Source organism: Scleropages formosus, chromosome 7 (genome assembly GCF_900964775.1).
Source record: "Scleropages formosus chromosome 7, fSclFor1.1, whole genome shotgun sequence".
NCBI classification, from domain to species: domain Eukaryota; kingdom Metazoa; phylum Chordata; class Actinopteri; order Osteoglossiformes; family Osteoglossidae; genus Scleropages; species Scleropages formosus.
This window is the reverse complement of record NC_041812.1, coordinates 20,176,772-20,202,321: the sequence shown is the minus strand read 5'-3', so window position 1 is coordinate 20,202,321 and position 25,550 is coordinate 20,176,772. Positions and strand designations below refer to the sequence as shown.

The following is a 25,550-nucleotide window of genomic DNA, read 5'->3' as shown; positions in this document are numbered from 1 at the left end:
ATTTCCTTTTAGTAACCTATATATGCAATTCAAGTTGTGATTAAGCAAATCAGTTAGTCACAGTTCCACAATGCTGCTTGAACTTAACACAAAGAACATCTAGGTGACAGCTGACTGTCCTTGCAGTTACATTTGCAAACCATTTGAAGTGGGGTCATGCTTGTCAAACCACTGGTGGAACTACAGACATTTCACAAATTTAAATCAAAATGTGAGCTGAACAGACTGGCAAAGTGTACAAATGATACATGGCCTTGAGTAAGCGTAATTAACAGAAATACAAGACAAAGCAACTTTGGGCAGTCACATGCTACGCACATACAAAATGATATATTACATAAGAGCACTTAAAAAAAAAAAATGAATCAAGTACACAAAAAGAAAGGGGAAGCGGGAAAACCGTCTGCTTACCCATCACAAACTTCCTTAATGACAGCTGACAGTGGCTTTTTCTGTAAGCAACAATAGTTGCAGTTTATTTCACTGAAACATTTCAGAAACGACGTTACAAAATTGATTCTTTTAACACCCGTTAACTTGTACATGGATTAAAGTTTAGAAGAAAAAAGCTAAAGTTTAATATGTGGTAAACCAAGACGATAATTTAACTTTTACAAATGACCCGAGCAGTAACGGGAAACTAAACAAATTGAAAACATCTATTTTATTCCTCCGGTGGCAAAAGGCTGAAATCTGCTGCCCTGTAATTTGTGGTCTGCGGTGCGGTACACCAATCAGCAGCTGAGGGAAGAACAAAGCACCAATCACAGGCTTGGTGGGGAGCACAGCACCAATCAGAGGTACGGGGAACAGGACTGCGGTGCTCTCTGCTAGTGGAGCATCTCCCTTTGGCCACAAACTGCAGCCACAGAGCATGTACTGGTTTAGCACACATCTAATCAGTCACACTGCAAACACTGACACTGATCCCTTTGCCAACACCCAAAATAATTTTAAATTTATTCAACAGCCCATCAGCGCTTCAAAGTTCAGGCTGAACTGTACCTAACTGATGCTAAGCTGAAGGTGCACACGGTCAGGCCTACCTGGTCCAATTCAATGAGCTGCGGGTAGGCCCCGGGCATCTGTATTGCGATCTTCACTATGTCCTTTTGTGGTGCCATGCTGGAGTGTGATTGCGGGACTCAGCTGACAGCCGGGTTCAGGGGTGAGAGCAAGGCCAACAGGCAGGACACAGCCCTGACAGTCAGAAGGAGGGGTCACAAGGACATCAAAGGCTGCAGGTGATCAAATCCCACGTCCCATCCTGATGGGCACAGATCCTAACCCCACTGTGTGCGGAAGGAATTTTCCATCTCGAAATAACTAAAATGTTTTGTGTGAAAACAATGGACAAAAAGCTCTCCAGTAAATCACAGAACTAGACACATGGGTAGAAAACCACCACACCTCAGGGTGCATCCCTGCATATAGAGAATTCCCCCCCCCCCCAACACACACGCTGCAGTTACACCCTAGCAGTCCACTCTTACCCTACCACCACTACAATTCCGTGCAACTGACTCTTTCACTGAGTCACGTAGTGTTTTGTTTTTAGCAGAATTATCTGAAGTTTTATTCTGGAACCTATTTTCATAATGAATAGTATCTGACTTGCAGGTTCCTCTTTGTTCATCTGGAAAGAAGAAGGGGAAAAAAAAAAAAAAAGTGCTGCAAAATCAGCCAGTTACAGTGCCCATCAGGGCTGAGGTTAGGCTGTACATTTGAAGTATGGGCAGAAGTATTCTGTGCATGTGTGTGATAAAGACACCACACCGCTTGTCCCTGTCTGTGTGTGCACGGTTTCTGTGAGCCTGGGCTTAGTCTGTCTGCAGCTCAGTGTAATGCACTTGCAGAACAATACAGATTTTTTTCTCCCCTCTTAAACAGCCAATGTACATTTCTTGAACAGCCTCAAGTGTTTCCATATGTCCAGAAAAACCTGCTGCCTGCATGTGAGAGTCAAGAGGGACAAAAAGCAGCTGAGTGTGAATATAAAGGTGAGTGTGTGTGAGAGGAACAGAGAAAAGGTACATGTTTGACCCGGCACACTGAGATGCGGGCAGACATGCAGAATGCTCTGAAGCTGCCAAAGCCACCAGACCACAAAATGCACACACCCCCAAAAGCAAGGCTCAGACTACGGTCGCTGAAATGGAACACAAGGACAGATTTCCTCCTGGGCTCCCATTAAAAATGAAAAACACACGGAATTAAAATAGTAACAGTAAATGTGAGCATTCACTGACAGCTTCCTTTTTTTTGATAAATGAAGTTACTTGTCAGCAGGTCCCATTTCAGAAAAGGATCAGGACTGACACTTCCATTAAGTTCACATTTTGACCACCAAACTTGGCGAAACATATTCAAATACTGTCACAACTGCTATACGGACAAGTTATGCTTCTTTTTAGCTGTGAACCTGTAGAATGGTTAGAAGCGTTATGCTTGCTCTTCAGAGTATAAGAACATAGTTTGTGCAGTAGGAAATAATGAAATTCCCAGTAAAACCATGCAAAAGCCAGAAAAACATCTTCATCCAGCTGCAGCATGCCTAGAAGTAATAAGAAAGGAGATGAAATATGATACATGCCCATAGCACCCATTGACCACAAAAATGAACAAAAATGTCATGACAATGACATTAACAGACATCTAAACTGTTAGTCATATAGGCATATATCCACACATACATATGTATATACATACATACATACATACAATATCTGTGCATCCATGTGTAAGCATATATAGCAAAAATGCATGTGTATTATATTTTTTGTGGGCTGTCCCACATGACTGCATTGCATTATTTTGTTCAGCATGTTTAACATGTAGCTCTGAAACAGCATCTGAGTCACCCACTGTAATCTCCTTTCCAGTAAAAAAAAAAAAAAAAAAAGAGAACCTGCAGCAATTACAGAGCACGTAACCAACAGAAGGGAAGGACATGAAGGAAGAGAGAACTTCTCAAGGGTCCCACATACCCCACAGCCGAGAATAACTTTCTGTTTAACAAGTTCACACGCCTCCACCCACCAAACTGACTTCCTCCGTGTCACGTAAAAATTAAACTTTGGACTTGTCAATCTATGTTAACCAGATTCCACTTGCCAAGTCAGACGCGGTCCACTCCTGCCCGCTTCCTCCAATCGGGGCCAAAGGTTCTAATCCCACAGGTAGTAAGTGGGCAACTACCCAGCGGCCGGAGTCAGCAAGAGCAAATTGCCGTCCAGTCGAACCCAATGACCACGGAGCCCCTTTGTCCCAGTTTACTGCATCAGGAGCCATGAATAATTAAAAAAAAAAAAAAAAAAAAAAAAAAAAAAAAAAAAAAAATTGTTTAAGCAGGAAGTAACTATGTTAACCCTTTAGGCCCTACTAATAAAAAACACATTGACCAATGAACCCATCACAGCCTGTCAGTTCTTTAAACAAACTTGTTGCCATGCCACCTTCACATCCATTTTTAAGCTCAAAGCTCTTAAAGCTTCCTGTGCATTTCATCTCAGGAGCTGAACACACAGAAGAGAGAAAGTGTTAATGAGGTCACTGGTCAATGGAAAATACCAGCCGTATACATTCCTGCTAGAAAGACACAGCAGTCAGTCATGAACTATTGTGTAGTAGGGTCTTCTGCACCCTGAGGACCAAGGTTCTTGTCCTGTGAAGAAATTGTGGGTAAGGGCATGTGTGTGGGACAGACGGGGGGGGGGGTTCTGTAACCTTGGAACAGTTGACACACCAATCAGAAACTATAAGGTGACCCTCATTCTTTGAGCCCTGCGGCAGGGGTTCGACCGTCACTGCTCGAGGCTGATAAGTAGGCAGAGTGTGTTCTTGCGGAGCGGAGCATCAGGGCTGAAGACAATGTCCTGACCAACAGACCTGTGACACCCAAAGGCCCAACGCGATGCTCTACTGTAGGACCCCGAAGACACACACCCGGATCGAGTCCTTCCATTACCAAGAGCCCTGCCATCCAGTTGCGCTGCGTCCTCCACACTGGGCTCTGCCACAGACAGAGCGTTACCTACAGCCATTTTTATGAGAACCAGCAGATGTAACGGATATGAATCACATTTAATGTCCTGCAGGGAAAAGTTTATGCCTAGTGCCACAGCACAGATTTAAGAAGTGTGAATATAACTTAGAAGTACAGGTGTTTGCTTAGAAAATTAATTGTAGCAAGATTGGAGGGGGGGGAAACAGGCAGCATGACAGATAGAGCCATTCCCCTGCAATGTGAGGTTCCTTCTGCATCGCCAAGTTTCATCAAGGTTATTTACCCTGGAATGATGCAGTAAAAACAACCCAGCTGTATAAGATCAGTATGGTTCTCTCTCATTTCAAGTCTCCTTGACAAAAGTGTCAGATAAATAAAGGTTAATTTAACTATGTAAACACAGTATTCACATTTGACTTGTTATTATGATGCACTACTATTTGACGTTAAGTTCCCTCTGAAGTATGTATGTGGGAGCGATCATGAGAAACTTAGGAAACCCATCGAGGCCCCTCAGCTTCTCCAGTTTCCCCCGGTGGGTGATCGTTTATTATACACAGCAAACTTACACAAAGTCATTCTTGACACTAGCTGTACGGATCGCGCGCGCGCGCTCGCTGCCAAATGAAATGTACCTGACCTGACGCAACCACTACAACTTAACTGGAAAGCCACGACAGAGCGCGTGCAAAAAATGTTCCGGGTAAATGAGCGCGAGCGCAGCGGCCGATGCCCATAGTCTATAGACACACGGTGGCCGTGCGCGGGGTGCCAGAGTCCCAGGAGAAGCGGGTGTCCGTTGCCTCTGGAGACACAGTGAACACCACACTTCAACCCCGTTCCAGCGGAACTCCGTGCGAAAAAAGTGCAGTGAGCGCGCCGCGGGTACCCGCTTAGCCCCTGAGCGCGCGCGCGCCTCGGACCCTTTTGTTGCGTTCGCTCCGCTGTCCTCTCTCTTACCTGCTTAAAATGCCGCTTCAGTGACCAGGAGGAGCCCGAAAGTCCACTGATTTCATTTGTTTCCCCGCTCACCAGTGATTCGAAAGAGCTGGCGGTTGGAAATTAAGTTAAACAATGCGTGTGTATGTTTTACATAAGTTTTGTCGAACTTCGTAAGCGCGCCAGAGCAGCCTGCCCTCCGAGCTCCAAGCCGATTGATCACTTTCAAGGTTTTCCGGGTGCGGAGGGATTCGCTCTCGGATTCCGGCCGCCCCCTATTGGACGGAGCGGGCGCGCGAGGGGCTGCCGCGGGGCACCGCCGGGAGCGCGAGCTGCGGCCGCTGTAGGAAATGCAGCGCAGAATTGCCGCCATGCAAATGAGACACCCGGGCGAGCCGTGTCTGCGGAAAAACCCGGCGTTAACGGGACGAAGCGCTTCACTGGGCGCAAAGGTGGCGTGACGGGAAAAGAATACGGTACCTTTTTCAAATATAAAACGTAATCCGTGCTCTTAATTTCAGTGTCCGTTTTATATCGTTCCCTTAGCTTCATATACAACACTTATATTGTGTTGCAGCAGGTAGTAATGGTGCCTCACCATGCACGGCATTGGGCTGTGTGTTCAGACGTGGGTTCGAGTCCGACTCGCCCTGTGGGGAGTTTGCGTGTCATTCCAGTGGTGGCAGGGTTTTCCTCCAGGTGCTCTGGTTTCCTTCCACATTCCAAAAACCTGTGTGCCAGATGAATTGGTGATTGTCGGCTGCATGTAGTAAGTGAATGAGTGAAAAAGTGTGTGATATCGCCCTGTGACACTGAGGTCCCATCCATGCAGTACCCTAACCTCACAACTACGGCCCCTGCCTTGAACAAACAACTACTGGTCTGGTCACGAATGAAAGGAGTCAAAGTATTATTGCTCAATTTCTTATGAGGACACAAAAGGGCAGGCCTTTCTATTCAGACCTCCTGCATCTCAGACCCTCTGCCCCATGTCAGGTGTCAGCTGAGGAAGCTGAGCCACTAAAGAGATGGTCTTGCAACCTGAAGGTTGTTGGTTCACTACATGACATTTACTCATTTTCTCATGCTTTTTGCCAAAGTTGTACAAATATTTACCCATTTATGAAGCTGGGTAATTTTACCAGAGCAATTTAGGGTAAGTACCTTGCTCAAGGGTACTACAGCTGGGATTTGAACTTGGAATCTCCAAGTCCAGAGGTAGTTCTGAGCACTATACTACACTGATACACCAGGTTCAGACCCTATTACTGTACTGTCCTTAATCATAGCCCAGCACCTACACTGAACTGTTCCAGTAAAAAAACACATATTTGAATGAACATGTCAAATACTGAATATCTTTAGGTATGACGCCTAAACAAAAACTTTGATTGTAGTTGTGGTCATTGGTTTTGTCAGGGCTTCAGGAGGGGCTCAGCTATTATCTCTACAACCTATACTCAAATCAGAAGAGAACTTTTTAATTGTAACCGGTGTGATCTAATACAATTGTGTAATAACTTGTCATGTATCCGAGGTCCAGAAAACAGCATTAATAGACAATGGAATTCTGCAGAAATATGGGGGCCAAACAAATTCAAGATGCCACCTTCTGCTGAAGTACCCTTGATCCTGGTACTTATCCTCAATTTATCTGGTAAGAGTACCAGACTGTATGGGGGGGGACTGCAAAGCTTATGATCCAAGTCTCCTTGGACACAGACACCGGGGGGGCAAATAACCAAAATGCTGGTTTATGAACTTGAATGCAAGTTATGTAGATTAAGATTGAAAAAGCAACAACTTGCTGCAGACAAATATTCAATTATTCAGTTAAATTTGTCCACTTATACTTCACTCATCTGCTAATTGTGATTTCAATACTGAAAACTGGTGTACCAGTAAAAGGACATTAAGAGGACACAATCAAATCTTTATTTCATTTTTCTTTTTCCAGTTAGAGAATAACTATAGTAATTTGTTAATCACTGAAGATATCTACAAACAAATGAAGGTTTAAAAAATAGAGAAAATTTCCTGGAGATAGAAGGGGAAGCTGTTGGACCTCGCAGTGCTTTCGGTAGCTCAAGTGATGGCTGGATGAATTGGTGTAAAGTGCTATGTTGAGATGACTCAGTTTGACACAGATTATCATATTCATACATGTTTACACTGTTTACACAGAAAAAGTCAAGAACACTTGTTTTATATTTGATAAATATAAAAATAAATGCTCACTGTATACAAACAGAACAGTGCCTTCATGAATGGCATGAACAAGAGAATTTCAGCCAGGTGTTTGAAAACACACCCACTCAAACACTCCTAATTTTTTAAAAAAATTAGGATTACACAGGAGTATGCAGACTATCAGCAGTATTTACAAAAGCCTAAAACTACACAGGAGACAATTGTTGATTTCATGGCAGCTTTCTTAAAAACAAGCACACACGCAAAGAACAGATCATTTCATGGCAAATTCAGCTAAGTGGATGGCAATGAATGGGAATAACTAGGAAGCAATAAAGCCAAACATCTGGTAGTATAAACAGAAATGCAGAAACCAGGGAAGAAAAGAAACATCATGTTATCAAAAAAAGGTGAGAAGTTAATGGCAGTTCAACAAAAGGCTGTCAAGCCAATGCAAGTTCCGTCAAGTGCATCCCAACGCAACCATTTCATAATATTAAAATGTTTTGGAATCCTGGGAGAGGATATGAGCCTTCATTATAGCCTCTGTCTCTATGATTGCTTCTGTTCTCTCGGTGAAAAAAGTAAAAAGTGATTAATGTGGGGACCTAACTAATATTCATGGAAGCAAGATAAACAAGGAAAAGATGAAGTTCTACAGAACTATTTCCAATACTCAAAACATCAGCAAAGATCCTGACCATGGATGTCAAGTTCAGATGACAGCAGGAGCCTCTGTTGTACCTCCAGAGCAGGGAGTTATGAGAGACCAGTAAAGAATGAAGCCTCCCACATAAGACATTTTAATTAACTTGAATGTAGTTCATGGAACTTTACCATTTTTGGCATCTATGACTGGGCCCTTCTTCAAAAGGAATATTGTTTTAAATGAAGTTAAATTAGTCCTGCCATCCTCTGCCTATAAATTAATCACGTGATAAGCAAGATTAGGCCTAGAGATAAAATTAGACCCCATTATCCTGAACAAAACAAACTAAAATATCTTGTCTTGATCCAAATGTTCACTGAATAACTGGAAATGTAGAGGTTACATAGCAGAGTCAAACAAACAGTAAAACATATAATTCAGTCTCATGCTGGCATTAAAAATCAGTGGAATACCAGACACATCCCATATGTCCTCAGTTATTTTTCTATATAGCATCCTTAGTTTCTTTCCGAAACCACAAGACTTACTAATGAAAATGGTGCGAGTAACCTGAACGTATTGAAGAAACATTAGAAAATCTTCATAAGCTTAGATCCCAGGTAACTACTGTATTATACACAGAAGTGTTGGGTTAATTCTTCCATCATACGCAGATATACGATACTATATTGCAGTAACTGAAAGCCTCCTTAAATTACTCTATACCTTGTGGAAAAGCATGTCACCCAAAAAGATGAACAGCCTGAAGCCTGGAACTTAAACATCTATCATATTATCTCACTGGGGTCACAGCCCTTAGATGCACTAACCATCTGGACTGCACTAGCACAAAACACATGAAAAACGTTGTGTAAGTAGTTACTTTAAAAGACGCTAAATTGTGTTTAGTCTTTCCCAGACAAGTTAAAATTATGGATGTGATCAAGGTTTCAAGTACAACAGAAATTTTACAGTGTTTCCCTGCACAGCTAGAAGAAAAATATGAAAATGGGATAATAAAGTCCAATCCAAGATGACAACTTTAACTGTAACCTATCAGCACAATGCTGTTTCTGGCCAGGTTTATAGTTTATTGTAGCAAAATTTTACTTAAACAATGGTAAACACTTGTCTCTCACTTCAGTGCATGCAGTATAGTGAGAGCATTGAGGAAGAAAAGCTACTCAAGGACAGATGATGGCTGGCAGACAAAATTAATTAGCCCCAATATTATCTCTCTGTGCACCAAGACCAGGACTGTAAAACAAAACTACACATTGTTCAGTAGACAGGCCTGGTAAGGAAAAATCTATCCCTATCTGAAAAATACCCTGGGTCAACTGGGTCAAGACAAAGTTGAAAAATTCCCATTCAGTTTACTCTGCACTGTACAAGGCATACAGAAGTTGCAATACATTTCAATTAGTATAGTTTTATAAGGTTTGCTAATATTTGTATTAATATATGGCTTAATGGGATGCAAAAAAAGGCTAGCCAAGATTATAAATTACATATTACATGACAGTGTGGAAAAGGTTCAGCGATAGCCCCTTTAAACCCCTCAAAATATATAACAGAATTACTTGTTTCTACAGAATATGGTTCAACTTCTAATGCTGAAGTTTTAATAAATGAGGACTTTGCTTCATTTAAACACTAAATACAGTACATGTCTATCTGGAGCAGAATTACTGTGGCTGTACTTGTAAGAATTATTGCTGGTGTTTGCCTGCACTGCATGAGCCCTGTCGCCACTTGCTGGAAAGTCCAGAAATCGCAGCCTGCCTTCTACAGCCCACTGGAGAATTGCTTCCCTTTCAGCTCTGCCAGTCCTCAAGTCATCAACTTCCTTTAGTCCTTTCCAAGCCTCAAGCACAGAACTCTAGTTCTCTTGCTCTGCATCTCCTTTCCAAAATACTTCACTATGCAAGTTAAAATGTTCATAAAACTGAGCCAATCATTTCCAACACCCATCAAAGGTTGCCATTTTAAATAGGTTTGTGGGATCACATAAAATGCCTTGTCCACGCAACAGCAGCTATCTCATCTTTAAAGCTTGGTGGCTGGAAGTACAGTGCTGGTTGCCCTTTAGCCTCTGCTGTAGTATCACAGAGACCAGAGACCATGCCTTCCTGTTTAGAAGCAACTGTTTGGGCCAAAGGGTCTAAAAAAGAAGACAACAAAATGACAACACACAAAAATATACGTTCATCAAATCAGCTTATAATACAAGAATCCAAAAATAGAGCAATTCCTGCTTTGTTCCTCAAAAAGGGCAAAAATATTTTCTTTTTTCTGCTTTTGGTTAGAACCCTATTCACAAGTGCCCCGTGGCTTAGATCATTGTCAAAGGTTGAGGATGGGGACGTCAAAAAGGTCACAGAGCCCTTCGCTCTCGTCCAAGTTGTAGATGTAATCATGATCCCCAGGTGGAGGGGAAAGACGGAGGAGTGGAGAGAACACTGTGGGAAGGAGAGGGTAGCAACACTGTGACAAAGGTTTACTCATTACACAGAATCCCTAAACAAAGACGCAACCAAACTTGGCAGAAACAGGCTGAAAATAGTGTGGAAAATTAACACTTTGTTCACTTGAAACCTTTGAACAAAATATGCAAAAGTACATCTTCATAAATAAAGTATCTCAGACATTAAGTTCAAATACTGTATAATACTCTGTCAGCCATCCACAGACAAATGACTCAAGTCGCTAATAGCTGGTGACAGGACTACTGTGCGCAGCAGATGATCTGATCTGCATGTCATGAAAAGAAAGAATGTACCTTCAGAGGCCATGAGTTCTTCCAGCAGATCAGCACTCATCATTTCTACAGGGAGGAAACCGCAGATTTGAGAGAGAAAGAGAAAGTGTGTGACTTCCAACTGCAGCTCTCAACCACATTTCAACCATCAAACGTCCATGAATTGAGTACTATACCTTTTGTTGGATCAAACATTTCTGAGAGTTCTTTAGGGAAATCTGGCACTGAAAAACAGAAGAGATGTGGACACAAATGAAAGTTTCTGCATGCAATGTATACAAAGCAAATTTGAGCAGTCAATTAATATTCACGACAAGGGAAGTTTGCGAGAGGCAGGCTGCCTCCTGCATAACGAGTTTTATGAAAGAGCTCAGTTGCCAAGCACCTTGACAAATAAAACCACAGTTGTTTACTCCCCCATCTAAAGATACAACAGTTGATGAATTGGTTGTGAAAAAGTAGCAGCATTTGAAAGTGAAGAGAGCGAGGCAGAAAGAGCTTTAGTGAAGCCCATCTTGGCAGGGCCCCAATACCCCCTGCAAAGGTCGTTCTGAGCTTCCTTGTTAAGGGCAGAATATAGATGTACTCGACCAAAGCAAACGCTCGTCGTAAACAGAACATCCATGCTTCTGTACCGCAGGGTCAATCATTTCCCTGTCAAACACATACCGTTTTGAGAGAAGGGTGGGGGGGGAGGAAAAAAAAAAAAAAAAAAAGAACTGCTTGACGCACAAGACAGCTCCATAAAACTCACCACTGCCAGAACTTCACAGGAACAAAAAATCTATGATATCCATTAGATGTTGGCACTGCCTGACGTTGTGCCCCTTGATGAGCATAGCCTTCACGTTCTAGTATGTGTGAGTGACGGGTATTTTTTATATGTGCCACAGTCATCTGGGTCTAACTTTACTGAATTAGTCAATGTAGCATTGAATCAACTGTAGCTACACATTTTACTACCTAAAACATGACTTCAGTTAAACCTACAGGAGGTCTGGGATTATGAGAAACCGGTACCCTGCACCATCAGACACCACACTTTCCTGTTGGTTGACAGACAAAAAAAGCCAAGCAAGACCGTAGTACTCAGGAACCATGAAAAACTGCTAAGTAGATCACCACTTTTTTTTTTTTAATAAATCAATTTTAATAATCTTTAGCTGAATCAAAACTTTGATCCTTAAGGAAACTGGAAAGTACAATTGTCAAATTCTTGCTCTTACATAAAGCAGTTTTGTTGTACATATTTACTGTTGATGAAAAAATATTTCTTTTTATCAAACACAACCATACAGTGCTGTGTTTCGCCTACAGGAAATGCCAAGCCGCCTGCTGTTCTAACCCAGGTGCAAGCACCCAGCCGCTGGTTCTCGTGGGAGACTGCAGGGAGACCGTTGGAGCGCCCAGCCAGCCGAGAGATCCCAGGTGGGCCCCTCTCCATCTCCCTCAAAACACCCATAATCTACTATATCATAAAAGAAAGAAAAAAATAGCTCATACCTACTGTACAGTAACACAGGCATGTTCACACACTCAAGACCCCCTCTTTGTTAACTGGTGTGGTGCAATCACTCTCCGATATCATGTTTATTTATTCACTCAACCAGTAGCAGAAATAAACCCTGCCTTGTGCCAAAACTTGGTCATTTTAATAAAATGAACTAAATGGGGGGGAACAGCATAGCAGTTAGAGCAAGGTTCTTACCTCGAATCCTTCAGTAAAAAAAAAAAAAAACCCAGCTGTACAAAAGGCTAAATAAAGTGTTTTCATATTTTAAGTTGGTTGGTTTACAGAAGAATCCGCTAAATGAATAAATGTTAAATGAAAACCAGTGTTTAATTGTTCAGCATTTCTCAACTACTCTTATGACTATCAAACCTCACAGAAACCCTTAACACCACAACAATGTGAAACTACTGAGATAATGCAGCTAGAAAGAAGGGAATAAAATGCAATGGAATTTAAAAGAAAAGTACAGCTTTTGGCTTTTTCTACTGCATTAAGTGAACTCGGCCCTTTTCAAAGACAAGTTAAATTTGACTAAGCTTTATCCTTGATCACTGCAATTCAGAGACAAAGTGGCCAGAAGAACTTTCTAGTTATGCAATTGCACAAAAGGTGTTAAGGCCACACAAAGATGTCACCTATAGATGCAACTCTAGAGAAGAAATGTGGTCCACAGAGTAGCAACGTCCAGTCTCCTTCCTAACAGTCACTGACAGAACGCTCCAGTCTACGTGAAATGAAACTGATACCACCAATGCGTCAATACACTACTGATTAGAGCCGTTACATCTGAAAAGGCTTAAACACCAGTTCTCTCACTCACCAAGAGAGATAATAGCATCTGCATTAACTGCAGTCAGACTCACAAACACACACCCATGCTCCTTGCAGAAGTATCAGGTCTGCAACACAAGATCTCTAATTTGTGCAGTAAACAGGTTTCCCACTGACACAGATAATATAAATGTGGTATCGCCTGAACTGTACTTTAACCACAAACAATTTATTCCCCCATTAGCTAACCTGAGACTGCTTAGTTAAAGCAGTGATGATGCCAGCAACAAGGTATTCTCAAGTTGATTTAAGCCCTTCAAGAGCCTCTTCTGGTGTAACACCCACATACGCACCAATGTGAACTGTCTACAACCAAAAAATGGATCCCGCTGGGGTGCTTATGAGTGTCCTGTGAGTGAACTAGCTACCTAAAAGCCACTTACGTTCTGGCGGGCTGGACTTGATGGGCTCAAAGACTGTGGAGGCAGCTGGAATCGAGGAGCTGTTGTCCAGCGAAGCAGAGGACTGAAGCACCTGTGTGTCCAGACTGTGCGTTTGATCAGTCGTCGTTTCTTCAGTTGGAGGAACAGATTCTAGGGCAGCACCACTTCCAGAAGCTTCTGCCAAAGACAAAATGAAGAGGAATCATCTCAGCAGCACTGTTCCGTTCATATATTACTATCTTAATTACTATTGTTTGCAAAAGTGTGTTCTGCAAGTTCTCAGATCATGCAAGTAATTTTCAAATGCTGCTGGATTATAAATGATGGTTAGGTTTATATTTTTATTTCAATACCACATCTTCATTCAAGACATCATTAAAAGGAATTAGCAAATTTCTATATAACAACTGAAAGCAAATTTTCTTTGTAGATATTGCAACCAAATGCCAAAAGTGAAATATGGTGCATACATAAATTCAGATCCCACACATTAATATCTGGCAGATCCACTTTTTGCCATAACGGCACTTCTAACGAGGGTAGGCGTCTACCAGCTTGGCACACTGAGTAGAATTAATGTCACTGGTTAACATTAATTCCCACTCATCTTCACAGATTTGTCCCAGTTCATGCCAGTTCCCTGCACGGCGTTTGTGAACGATTTTCAAAATGCCACCGATTTATGCATCTGAAATCGTGACATTGACTTTGACTGGGCCAAGATAAGATTAGCAGTACTGGCTGAAAAAGAGCATCCCACCACCATGCTTAGCTGTAGGGAAGCAGTGCTACTTTTGTGCTTTGTGTTACAGGTACAAGACTACACTTAACACACCTTATCTGGACAATTATGGTGATGTCCAAAATCCAGATGGGCTTTGAGATGGTTCTTCATCAGGATGGGTTTGTTCTTACTTTTTGACTATTGGGTGTTACAAAACTGAAGGACTCACAAACTGGTCTTACTATTGGTGCACAATCACAAGACCTTGATTCCTCCACCACCATACAGCCACGGGACACCTGGGACTCGTGCAATAAAGTCAGTCTCCAAACTTTTCAATCAACTCTTGTAGTTACCCGATTCATCTTTACGCCACTCTCTGAAACTATAGTCCTTTCAGAGTGAATGTTGATCTCTCTCTAGCTCTGCGCATAGATAATTTTCTTGTTTGAATAATGAGCTTTTAAGGACAGGCTTTTCTAGGTTGTGTGAAGCACCCTCTGCCTCTTGATTATTTAACAAAAAAAAAAAAAAAAAAAATCAATCATGCATTATTGATATAGTCATACACATATATGCTGTTTGTACCCTTTTCCTTCTCTATGCATTTGTATATTTAAGTTCCTTAAAATACTGCCTGGTCTTCATTATCATCCCTTCAGATTCACTGCCTGACAAAGGATCATTGTGGGGTTTTTAACCAGTAAACAGTGTAATTCACTGGTGAACTGGATGTTATGAAAATGGTATATTCCAGATTTGGCTTGTGGCTTTATTTATCTGCAGAGAAATAAACAATTTTGCCTTAATTTTTTCTATCTGAGGAAGTGCAGCACCAATAAAAATACAAACTGGGCAATTATGTGACCGTTTCATTTGTAATCCAGCAACATTTAAAAATGTTTGCAGGGTCTGAACACTTTTGCACTTCACAGTATTCGTCTGACAGGAGAGAATACATTTGAAGTTTTCCACATTTTGAATTCTGCAGTCCTGATAACACATCCATAATCTTGAGAACTGCAGCTATTCTGTCACCAGGTGTACAGAGCTGTCGGTGGCAACAGCACGAGAGACAGGTTGCTTTACCAGAGCTGAGAGCTGCAGGTGTGATAGTGGCAGCGGGGGCAGGCGAAGCCATGGAAGGGCTTTGGTTGTTGGTCAGTGGTGGCTGAGTGGCCCGTTTAGGAGTGGCAGGAGCGGTGACAGGAGCAGTGGCAGGCAAGCTCTGGAACATGTCCTCAGGCGGTGGGACGGGCAGGACCACAGGGGCGGAGCCTGAGGTGTCCTTGTTGACCAACAGCACCTCAATGGGGCCGGATGTGCTTTTTAAGTGGATCTGGTACTTCTTCTGTCCATTCATCACCTGTGGGTGACAAGAAGTGACATTACTTGACTGGGAGGAAAATTTAAAGAACTGGTGGAGTTTCAAAAAACACAGAACAGAGGGGTTTCAGTACTAGGTGAGAAGCAGACCCAGATTCAACAGATACAGATATGGAGATATACTGTAACTAGACAGTAGTAGTACAACTACTACTACAAGTAGATACTCTAAAATGGACAAGAGAGTAGGTAGTATACACTGAGAGCTGAGTGGAGATGAAAGGGGTAAAAATCTACACTTACTGCCTCAGGTATAGGCACCTCCAGCTGTGTGCCTGAGGGAGCCCGAATGGCCAGGAGTGTGTCACCTGGAAGGGCAGTAAGAAAAGGGACAGTCAGACAGGACAGCACTGAGAAGTTAACATTCATGCCCAGCAGTAACACGCAATAAAGAGGATATACGTATATAGAGAGAGTTAAAGCAACGTACCTTTGAAGCAGCTGCAGATGTCTTCATGAGTAACGTAAGCCAATGTTTGCTTGTGTTAAGGACCAACTGTTGTGTTCATTACTGTGCCATTTGGCCCCTTGTGACAAGGGAAACCCACAGCTCCCCTACACGAAGAAGAGCATTCTGGAACAGCGCTTGAATTGAGACCTGCACTGCTAGTTCTTTTCAAAATATAATAAATTAGCATTTTTGGCTTAGCTAAAAACTTATGTTGCTTAGTTTACAAGTCCTATAAATTGGTAGAATAAGTTATCTTTTAAAAAAAAAATAAATAAAAAAAAAAAAGACCCAGAACAATTCATTGTGCACATTTCACTAAAATGTAACTACAGCAGAACCTCTACAGGGATCTGAACCAGTAATCTTCAGGCTACAAGTCCAGTTCCAGGTTAATATCCACTGCTCTATGCCTGTTGCCATAAATAAATAAGACTGTATAGCTGCACCCCCTACACTGCCATACTCAGCACAGTAGGGGGGAGAGCAACATCTCTGCAGGAAAAAGTGGTACAAAACATGAAAGATATCTGCTGTTCTGTGTGTCGTCTGTCACGTTCTTGATGCTCTGCTGCACCCACACTCTCTGCTGGTCCAGCTCGTGCTCCCGACGGTCTAGGTCTTCCAGCTCTGCCTTCAGGTCAATCAGCTTGTCGGCAATCTCCCTCGTGTTGCATCCAGGCCCCACACCCCTGTCAACAAACCAGTGAGTCACGCAGTACATGGTCACACATTAGACTATTCACAGAGTCACACAATATTAGAACTACAAACCACTATCCAAAACATAATTAAAAGCTTGAAAATATTCATTAAAACATTTAAGGCATTTAAATGATACACCTAATTGGTAGTTTTGTACATTAATTTTTCTGGTACAAAGTAAAGCAACTTGCAGTATTTCTGGTCACCTGTATGAATGGCTACATACAGCCAGAGGGAACAGGACTCACTTCCACTGAATGCTGTTTTTTGATTTCTTCTCAATCAGCCCGATGCCCTCCAGGACATTTGTGATGTCATAGATGCGCCTCTTCTGTCTGACAGCAAGGGTGTCCGCAGCCTGAGAGATACCGTATACAAGCTATAGTAAAGTACCAGACCTACTGACAACCTACTATTTCTTTCTCTAGTAAAGCAAACATTCAAGTACTGGTTCAATAGTTACACACTGCTCCTCAGCTTATGACAAGTTTTCAAACATACAAACAATTCTGCATTTCTTTCTTTTAAATTTCAGTTTGTAGCCAAGGAAATGACCCGTTTACTGTCCAACCCAATAAATGCCATTATAATTCACCCAAATGTAGGACAGTGAAATCACCTTCAAATTGTGCTTACAACTGTTTACACCTCATGTTTGGCATCTCCGTTGTGAAAACAGTAAGCAGCATGCTGTTATTGTTACGACGGAGAGCAAAGAGGAGAAGAAGAAAACTGATGTGAGGATGACTAACACTGCACATTTACTGGATGAATCAGTCAATAACAGTCACTGAATACAAGGCTGTGGAGGCAACGTATTATTTTTAGTCATTTCAGTTTTAACGTAGTTCAAGTCTACTAAAATAGAAATCATTTTAGAAAGGTTTTTGCAGATCGTAATCTGGCAAATCAAAATATGTCTATTATTATGCTTTTACGGAAAAGTGTCAACTACACGAACACAAGTAAACCGCGGTCTGAAGAAGCCGGTGCACTTTCTCCGCTATGAGAAAATAAAGTACACTTCCAGTAATTTTGAACCACAGCGCAAGTCAACTTTGATATACGTACCCCTTACATCGCTTTTGCAACTCTTTACACAACCAAAACCTGAAACTGAGAAATGTCCCCCCACCTCCAATCTCACTAAACTCATAAATATTAGCGCTCCTTAAATGAGTCAAACTGGCGCAACAACTCGAGAGTATTTCTTGAAGGGGAATTCGGCAAAGTATCCTTCGCCGTATCGTAGAACACATATCCAAAGTGACAGCCACCCATTTTGACTGGTATGCTAAGTGCTGTATTTCCCCAAAGGGACAATCTAGTCTTTACCAGGACTTGATATCATAGTTTGCAAGTGTACTTAGGGAGTGCTGAATAAGCCAAACAAAATAACCGTGCACTCATGTGAAAAGTATGACTAATGTGGTGTGAAAAAACTGTGTGGAGACCAACACTTGCCATACACCATTCACTTAAAAACCCGTGTCTTGATTTCACAAATTCACTAACTATATGAAAATACAGCAAAACAAAATATCAAAATAACATAACATTTAAATACCCTCAGAGATGTGTCGTCAAGCCCTGCTGGAGACAGTTTTTTAAAAAAATAAAAAGACCTAGGTTTTTATTCCATTTAGTCCTCATGTATGTTTACCCAATGCAACTAGGCAACTATTAACAGGAACAATAAGTGTCCTCTGCTCTCATGAAGAGTCCCGGGCAAAGCCAGGAGCCAACTGTCCAAGTGGGAGTGTCAGCATGTTTGCAGTGGGAAGAAAACACCAGCTGTCATCCTATGACCCCTACACCCCCACCCACATAACCCCAGCGGTCAGGTTAGCCTGTCAGAACTACTGCAGTTTGCCAAGTGTTTCCATCAAGTAGATTTTACGTGATAGGCATCATGTGCCACTACAAATATTAAATAGAACTAAAGAGAGTGTCCAAACGGACACTTCTAGAGCACCTGGTACCTATCCTGCCTATCCAAATTGAAACTGGCTAAATTAAATTCATGTTTGATTTTCTGGTCACAGACAATGCCAAAGCATCACTATCACACACACATTTCATTATCACAGATTCACATAATAAAATTGCCAACTCCACCCAACCAAAAAGACATCGATATGCCACTTACACACACCTACAGCTTGGGTTCAGGAATTGACTAATTCTACATAAAGACACAGCAAAACTAAATAACCACACCATTAATAGATAAATTGCTGAAAAGTGCATTTTCATAAGTTTGAGTTTTTTGCTAAAATGCTTTATCAGGAATGCTTCCCCTAGATGGTAAAAACACGATCACAGCTACAGTACATGTGCACGCGCGCGCACACACACCAATGTGAAGGGGATCTCCTGTAGAGCAGTGTGACGCTTCATTGCTCAGCATGTACGGGGCAGAGGGAGACTCTCACATCTGCCACTATTTTGCATGGGAGGCTTAGAAAGGCTTACAAGAACATCACTACATTAGCTGCTTGTTCAATTGTATAAATCGGAGATTTGCCAAAAAAAAAAATAAAATAGAAACACCTCGGCTCCAGAACATCTCAAGTCTATCTGGGACTCGACGGACAAAACACATGGCGCACAGCCTATAATAAACTTCACTGTTCAGTGATATGAGGTGCACTTGAACCTTTCTCTCGAACCCGTCCGAACAAGGATAATTCTGCAACCAAGTCTAAGCATGACCTCTGACATGCTTGTCCCAACACAAAGTGGGAGTCATCAACCTGCCCTGGAAATCCTCCTGTCGATGGGAGATCTGGTGGCAAGGGGGTTAATCATTAGTGGCAAGCGGGCCAGTCCGCGCAGCCAGGGGTCTTATCGCACCAGGCACAGGGCTCGGATCCAAACGACGACACAGGGCAGCGCCCCTGCTGGTACATGTCACCCTGGATGAAACCACACTCACCACGATGACACAAGCAAGTTTCACTGTTGCGAGAAAAGTGCTCTGCCCTTTGCTGTGTCACTCGGGAACCAGTGGACGTGACCTGCTTGAGGAGAGCGTCAGAACAACAACAGCAAAACGTCCAGCATGTGATCCAACATCCTACTGGGTGGTCTCACACAACGAAGCGTCACGCAGAGAGGCTGGCCAGACTCACAGGCCTTAGACCAGAAGTAAACATCTGATGATGGCATTACGGCCAGCGCGTGGCCTCACTGACGAAACCTGGAAGTTTTGTAATGGCCTTCCAAAGGCCAGCGCTAGACATGGGTACCGCCTGGGCAGCGAGATGAGAAGCAGCCCAAACGCAGTGTGCCTTATTGCTGCTTAAGGTTTAACAGGTGGGTCTGCCGTGCGATGGCAGCCCGGGCGCTTTCTAAACGCTGCGAAAACTTGAGCCTTGACCTGCTGGGAGTGGAGCGCTCCAGCTTATTAGAATGACAATGTCTTCGTAAATCACGGGGGCTGGGGGGGGTGGCGCCCGGCACCCGGCCATGCCACCTCCTGCAGAACATGGAAAACAAAATAAGCATCCCTGGGCTCGCTCAGGAACCGCAGCGAGCAAATTCCCTGGAACCTTCTGGGGTCTTGAAACAAAAGTACAGAACTCAGGAATTCCATACAGCCACAGGTGACTTTGGACTTCCGTACAGGACAAGAAAGAAAGCCCTACAGAGGGTGGTCAAAACGGCTCAGGAAATCATCGGCACACAGCTACCAGCAGCCGAGGACACCTACGCCACACGCTGCCTCGCAAAGATGATGTGCATCACGAGAGATCGCAGTCACCCCGCACGGGCACTTTTCTCTTCCCTGCCATCCGCAAAACGGCTCAGGTCTATTCGAACCCGCACAGCTAGGTACAGGAACAGCTTTTACCCCGCTGCTGTAAGATTATACAACACTAACCAATGTGCCACCTTTTAGTAACTAGAGTTGGACTGGTCCTTGCAAGCACATTGGTAAATTACACTGCCGCTTTAAGCATTCTCATTCACTCCTCATGAGTTCTCTGACTGTTACCATTATTTATTGTTATTTACTGTCATTGACACTGTTTTGTTTGTGCAGTATTTCTATTGTCCTTGCCCATAGTCTGTGGAGAAGCATTCAGGAAGTACACGATACTTGTATCTATGACAAGAAGAAACTTGAACTTCAGACACACAGTGGTTGCAGGTTCGAATCCCACTTGCTGCAGCCTGTAGTACCCTCCTCCATGAAGGCGCACACAATTGGTCCGGTAAAGCGACCCACCTCCATGCATTGTAAATACACACACACGTGATTTTCTGAACCGCGATTAAAATGTAAAAAGCCGGCAAAGGCACATATGGTAATGCTCGTGAGGTGCTGCAGATTCGGTGCTCGCCCTCCCTCTCCGTCCGTCTCTCTCACACACACACACCTCTTCCTGAACCACAGCTCTCCTCGGGACTCCCCGGCACCTCAGCTCTGGGCTCCCAAGGCCTCGTATCTCTCCGCCGGGGACGGAGGCCCAGCGGCCGGCAGCGGGTGAACAACAGGTGCCGCTCACGGCCACCACGGCGACTGCCACAACAACCGGCCGCAGCGCCAGCGGCGGGGGACTCGGCACAGCACAGGCGGCCTTACCGCTCCGGCACCGGGCCGTACCGTTGATCAACATCAACAGATCAAGCACCGAGCGACGAGGACAGGAGGAGCGACATGATTATGATACATTATATTCCCCTCAGCCGCTCCGCTCGCCGGATTCACGTGAAGAGCGCGAGAGACGCCTCCTCCTTACTGAAAGTACGGTGAATGCGGCTGTTTGTGTTTGATGTTTTTTTATTTACGCGTCGGTGGACGGCCCGGGAAAGGAGAGAGGCTTACTATTTTGAGGTCGAGCACCCCGTCTTTCGCCTCCTGCAGCAGAGTCACGAATTTGGTGGTGAGCAGCCCTAAGCTCTTCTCGTGTCGGCTAGGGGTCTGCGGCTGCAGCGCGTCCGCCATGGCTCCCAGCTCGCTCCTGGGCAACTCCAGGTCCATCGGCTTCCCGGCGCGGCTCGCGCCCCTCGGCTCGTCGTCGTCGTCGTCGTCGGTCGCGTGCGTGCGCGCGCGAGCGAGCGCGAGCGGCGCGGAGGAGGACTCCTCTGCTGCTTACTCGCGGGCTCACCGCCGCGCGGGGGGCCCCTCGCAGCGCGCGCCGAGCGGCCCGGGACACCCAGCCCAGCGCACCGGAAAATCCACAGTGTGTCCGGCTGTTCCGCGGGGAGCGAAAACAAAGCTCGGTCCGGTTTGGCTGGCCAACTCCTCAGTCCTTTCGGCCTGAAGCCACCCGGCAATGAGGTGCTCTGGTACGAAGCCGTTAAGGCCGCAATGCATAGTGGGATGTATTTGAACTGCAGGGACCGTCTGCAAAGTGACATGATTTCAAGTAGTGCAAAACCGTCGCAGCGCTGGCAGGGCGTTCCGCAGTAAGGAATGTGTAAAATGACTAAAGAACCGGAACCCCTTGCGAACCAGTTCTGCTGTAAATAAATAAAGAAAAAGAGGAAAACAGAAACAATTATGTAGGCACACCAGAACCGTACAGGTTCAAGTCCAAGGGGAGGTTGTGCTTGAATTCCTTCGATAAAGTATGCAGCTGTATAAATTGACTTTATTGAGAACGGGTTGCTTATCTTATGTAAATAATAAAAAAAAAGATGAAGAAGCTCCAGTTTTGTTAATCAAAACCAATATAAATATTTAGCCATTAAAAGGACTGTAACCCATAATGGCAAATCTCATTTTGGAAACTGAATTTTAATCAACAAAACCGAAACCCATCTCTCTTCACTCTTCATCTCAGCCTTGGCTACATGTTCTCCTCCTTCTGTGTTTCTCGCTGTTCTATTTTACCGTAGTTCATCATTGTAATATATTTGTCAAAAAAAAAAACAAAAAAGATTGACTGGCCTTTTTCTTCTGTAATAGTTTCATTTGTTTAATCCAGATTATTATAGCGAGTCCTTGGCTGATTCTTATGTTCATTATAGGACAGGATACAGAGTTTCATCCAGGATTCTTAGCAGGTAATTGTTATCCTACAATCATGTAAACATTCTATGTATTATATGCATCTTCTTCTTCTTCTTAATCATAATAATAATAATAATGCATTTTAATATTGGAGACTGCTCTTCTTCATGAACATCATAGGGTCACAACAGCACAACACCGAGAAATGCCAAATATGCCTACGTACAAAGAGCAAGGACTGGGTGTCAAAAGGTTACAACAGATCACAGGTATTACCACATAGTCCTTTCTAATAACTTCCATAGGGATGTTCAGACATTCCAGAATTCTTTAGAATTTTCATGCAAATCAGATGTAAAAACTTCACTCATCCACATATTTACAGAGGGAACGTCAGGTGTGGACAGCAACATTAAATACATTTCTTTGCCAAATGTGTAGTAGTAAGTCTATGTACCATAACACCACCAAGTAGGGACTTTGCGATTTAACAAGAGAATAGTTGGGAGAAGTCAGTGTTTTTGCTAAGGGTTTCTTGGAGAGTTGCATGTACCCCTTGTGTGTGATCACAGTCCCGGAATAAGTGTATCAAAGTGTCCGGAGAAGCTTTGCATTGAGAGCGCGGGGGGTCCCTGGGAGCATCCCGTGAAGACGCGCTGGAGTGTGAGGTACATTCTGAGAGTGAACTTGAACTCTTGCTCCTGGATGCTGAGGGAGGTGCAGGCAGGGGAGGCTTTCATTTCCGCAGCCAGGACTAACAAGAATTCCTAGGTATCTAAAACCAGTGTTTGCCAGTTTAAAGGTGAAACACCACGTGGAACTGTTTATTTATTATTATATTGTAGCCAGAGATTTAAACAGATTCATTTTATGCCCTGAAATAGCAGGACATCACCTTCAGACTGCTCGTTTTTAAATACATGAGTTTAACTGGTATTTAATTGTTGATGTCGGGTTTTCTGAAACGATGTGTATTTTTCATTTTATTTTTTAAAACGCAACTGTTTTGTCTCATTTTCAACATGCCGATGAAAGTTTCATGAGGCTAACACTCATTGTCGTACCGCATGTGCGCTTTTTTTGTTCAGCGTGAACACAAAATTTGTGTTTACGATGAAGAAAAAAAAAATGCTGTAACATCAGAACGTCCCACCTCCGGACGGATTTATCCAACAAGAACTCGGCTGTTCGGCTCTTTAAATAAAACACGCAGCGTCCTCATTCCTTCCCTCCGTCGCGGTGATCCGCAATGTGCGCCTTTTCCCCACTGAATCGCCACCCGTTTCAAGGGAGCGTCGCACATTTACAATCCGCAAAGATTGACGTGAACACTGAAGGACCGCTTCTTATCGGGACCCGTCAGAGGACCTTTTTCAGCGAAGTTCATGTCTTATTTGTACTTTTAATATTTATATGGGGGTCATAATCGCGTTCGTTAGACGTTACAGGTGGAAAGTTGTATTTCTGAATAGAGAAACGATACAACACGATTTTCTCTTTTTATTGTACCGCGGGGGGCGCGGTGGCGAAGTGGGTTGGACCACAGTCCTGCTCTCCGGTGGGTCTGGGGTTCGAGTCCCGCTTGGGGTGCCTTGCGGCGGACTGGCGTCCCGTCCTGGGTGTGTCCCCTCCCCCTCCGGCCTTACGCCCTGTGTTACCGGGTTAGGCTCCGGTTCCCCGTGACCCCGTATGGGACAAGCGGTTCTGAAAATGTGTGTGTGTGTGTATTGTACCGCGATGTGTTCAGTGTGGGAAAATAGTGCGGGACGAAAATAATTGGTGTAATATTTATTCTTTCGGGGGAAAAATCGTCGGAAACAGTTACACAGCTGTTATGAAATCTGTCTGAATTTCCGTGAGATTCAAGTCTGTGGAAACTCGCCTGTTCCAGGCTATATTCCATGTTTGATTTGACTTGGTTCCGCAGTTATTGCTTTTCTCCAATAACTGATCAAGGTGAAATATAGATCTCCAGTTCTGGGTAATAATTTGCAGACGAATCTGAGATGTTGACCGAGTTCACTTCGCATCTGTCCGTCTACTCAGTGTTGGAGCACAGCAGATTGATATTGCAGATCTTCTTCAACATGTTCTTCAGCTGTCATTTAAAAATTGGGTTTTTGCAATATGGTTTAACTGGTAGGCAGGATATAATTCTAATACTGTCTACAATTCTCTGGATTCATTGTCACTTTCAGCCATACAATCATTTCAAGTACAGTAGTACGCAGTGAAATTACTGCTGATACAATTTTTTAAGGTGTGTTGAAAGTAAATGAATCACAAATGGGCAAATATTAGTTTACATGTCATTTTGCATTTGTTGTTGTATCAGTTTGGGGAACAGTATGCAAGAATGAATTTATTTTTTTTTTTCCTTTTGGTAATTATTTGGAAAAAAGAGAGCCTTCCCCTGCTCAGGGTACGCTCATTTGCCCAGTCCATTATTTACAAAACGGCAAATGTCATGCAAACAAGTAACAGAAAAGGGATGGCAGCATGAAATGCATATCTAGTCGTGCATATGCAGCAGTGTCCAAAAAATCTGTACCACTATAGCAGTGTCCCTTGCAGCGGTGCTTGTTCTCCAGTGGCCACTGCAGCTGTACCCAGTGCGGCACTCCTTTGTCCCACGAATAAGTCACCCTCATGCTTCGCTGCCCTACTTTGCTCTTAACAGATGTGCCGGTGCCTTGTGTCTGCTTGGGTACATGTGTCACGTGTTTCACTGTAACACCTGTTACATTCCGCCCAGCTTTTTTCATCGCTTATGCAAAATTAATTAACAGCAAACACTGCAGGTGTTATTTCACCACCATACATTCCTTTTTGGTATTAGACCGATGCTTTTAAAATGAAACATGAAGTGAAATAATGAATGAAAAATTAGATGTTCCTAACAGTACATGTAATGTTTTCCACCTGATATATACGTATACAAAAAAACAGCGGGCTGTGATGGACGTGCAGCCCTCCTTGTGCCCAGATTACCAGACCCCTGCTCAGACAAGTGTTTGGTAAAATGAAGAGCTTAATGAATTTAACAAGAA

General features: G+C 43.4%; 2 protein-coding genes across 3 annotated transcripts in view; both read right to left on the bottom strand.

The window, feature by feature from the left end:
• elmo3 (engulfment and cell motility 3) overlaps nucleotides 1-5,162 on the bottom strand; it is a 28,671-nt gene extending 23,509 nt beyond the window's left edge. Inside the window, exons 1-3 of the mRNA XM_018738966.2 lie at nucleotides 4,967-5,162; nucleotides 1,047-1,200; nucleotides 412-452 (exon numbers count right to left, since the gene is read on the bottom strand). Of these exons, the coding sequence (XP_018594482.1) occupies nucleotides 412-452; nucleotides 1,047-1,124 (119 nt within the window). The 5' untranslated portion in view covers nucleotides 1,125-1,200; nucleotides 4,967-5,162. The remainder of the gene's footprint in view (nucleotides 1-411; nucleotides 453-1,046; nucleotides 1,201-4,966) is intronic.
• A 4,068-nt stretch (nucleotides 5,163-9,230) lies between these two features.
• e2f4 (E2F transcription factor 4) lies at nucleotides 9,231-21,848 on the bottom strand. 2 transcript variants are annotated; one of them, XM_018738744.2, is made up of 10 exons: nucleotides 21,370-21,848; nucleotides 16,784-16,893; nucleotides 16,361-16,522; nucleotides 15,813-15,856; nucleotides 15,626-15,690; nucleotides 15,086-15,362; nucleotides 13,273-13,449; nucleotides 10,722-10,769; nucleotides 10,567-10,611; nucleotides 9,231-10,246 (listed from the first exon to the last, which is right to left on the bottom strand). In XM_018738744.2, exons 1-10 carry the CDS (start codon nucleotides 21,523-21,525, stop codon nucleotides 10,131-10,133), a joined length of 1,200 nt encoding a protein of 399 aa, XP_018594260.1. In that variant the 5' UTR covers nucleotides 21,526-21,848; the 3' UTR covers nucleotides 9,231-10,130. The 2 variants fall into 2 exon arrangements, with proteins under 2 accessions (XP_018594260.1, XP_018594261.1); XM_018738745.2 differs by having other exon boundaries at nucleotides 13,273-13,446.
• Between the last annotated feature and the right edge of the window lie 3,702 nt (nucleotides 21,849-25,550).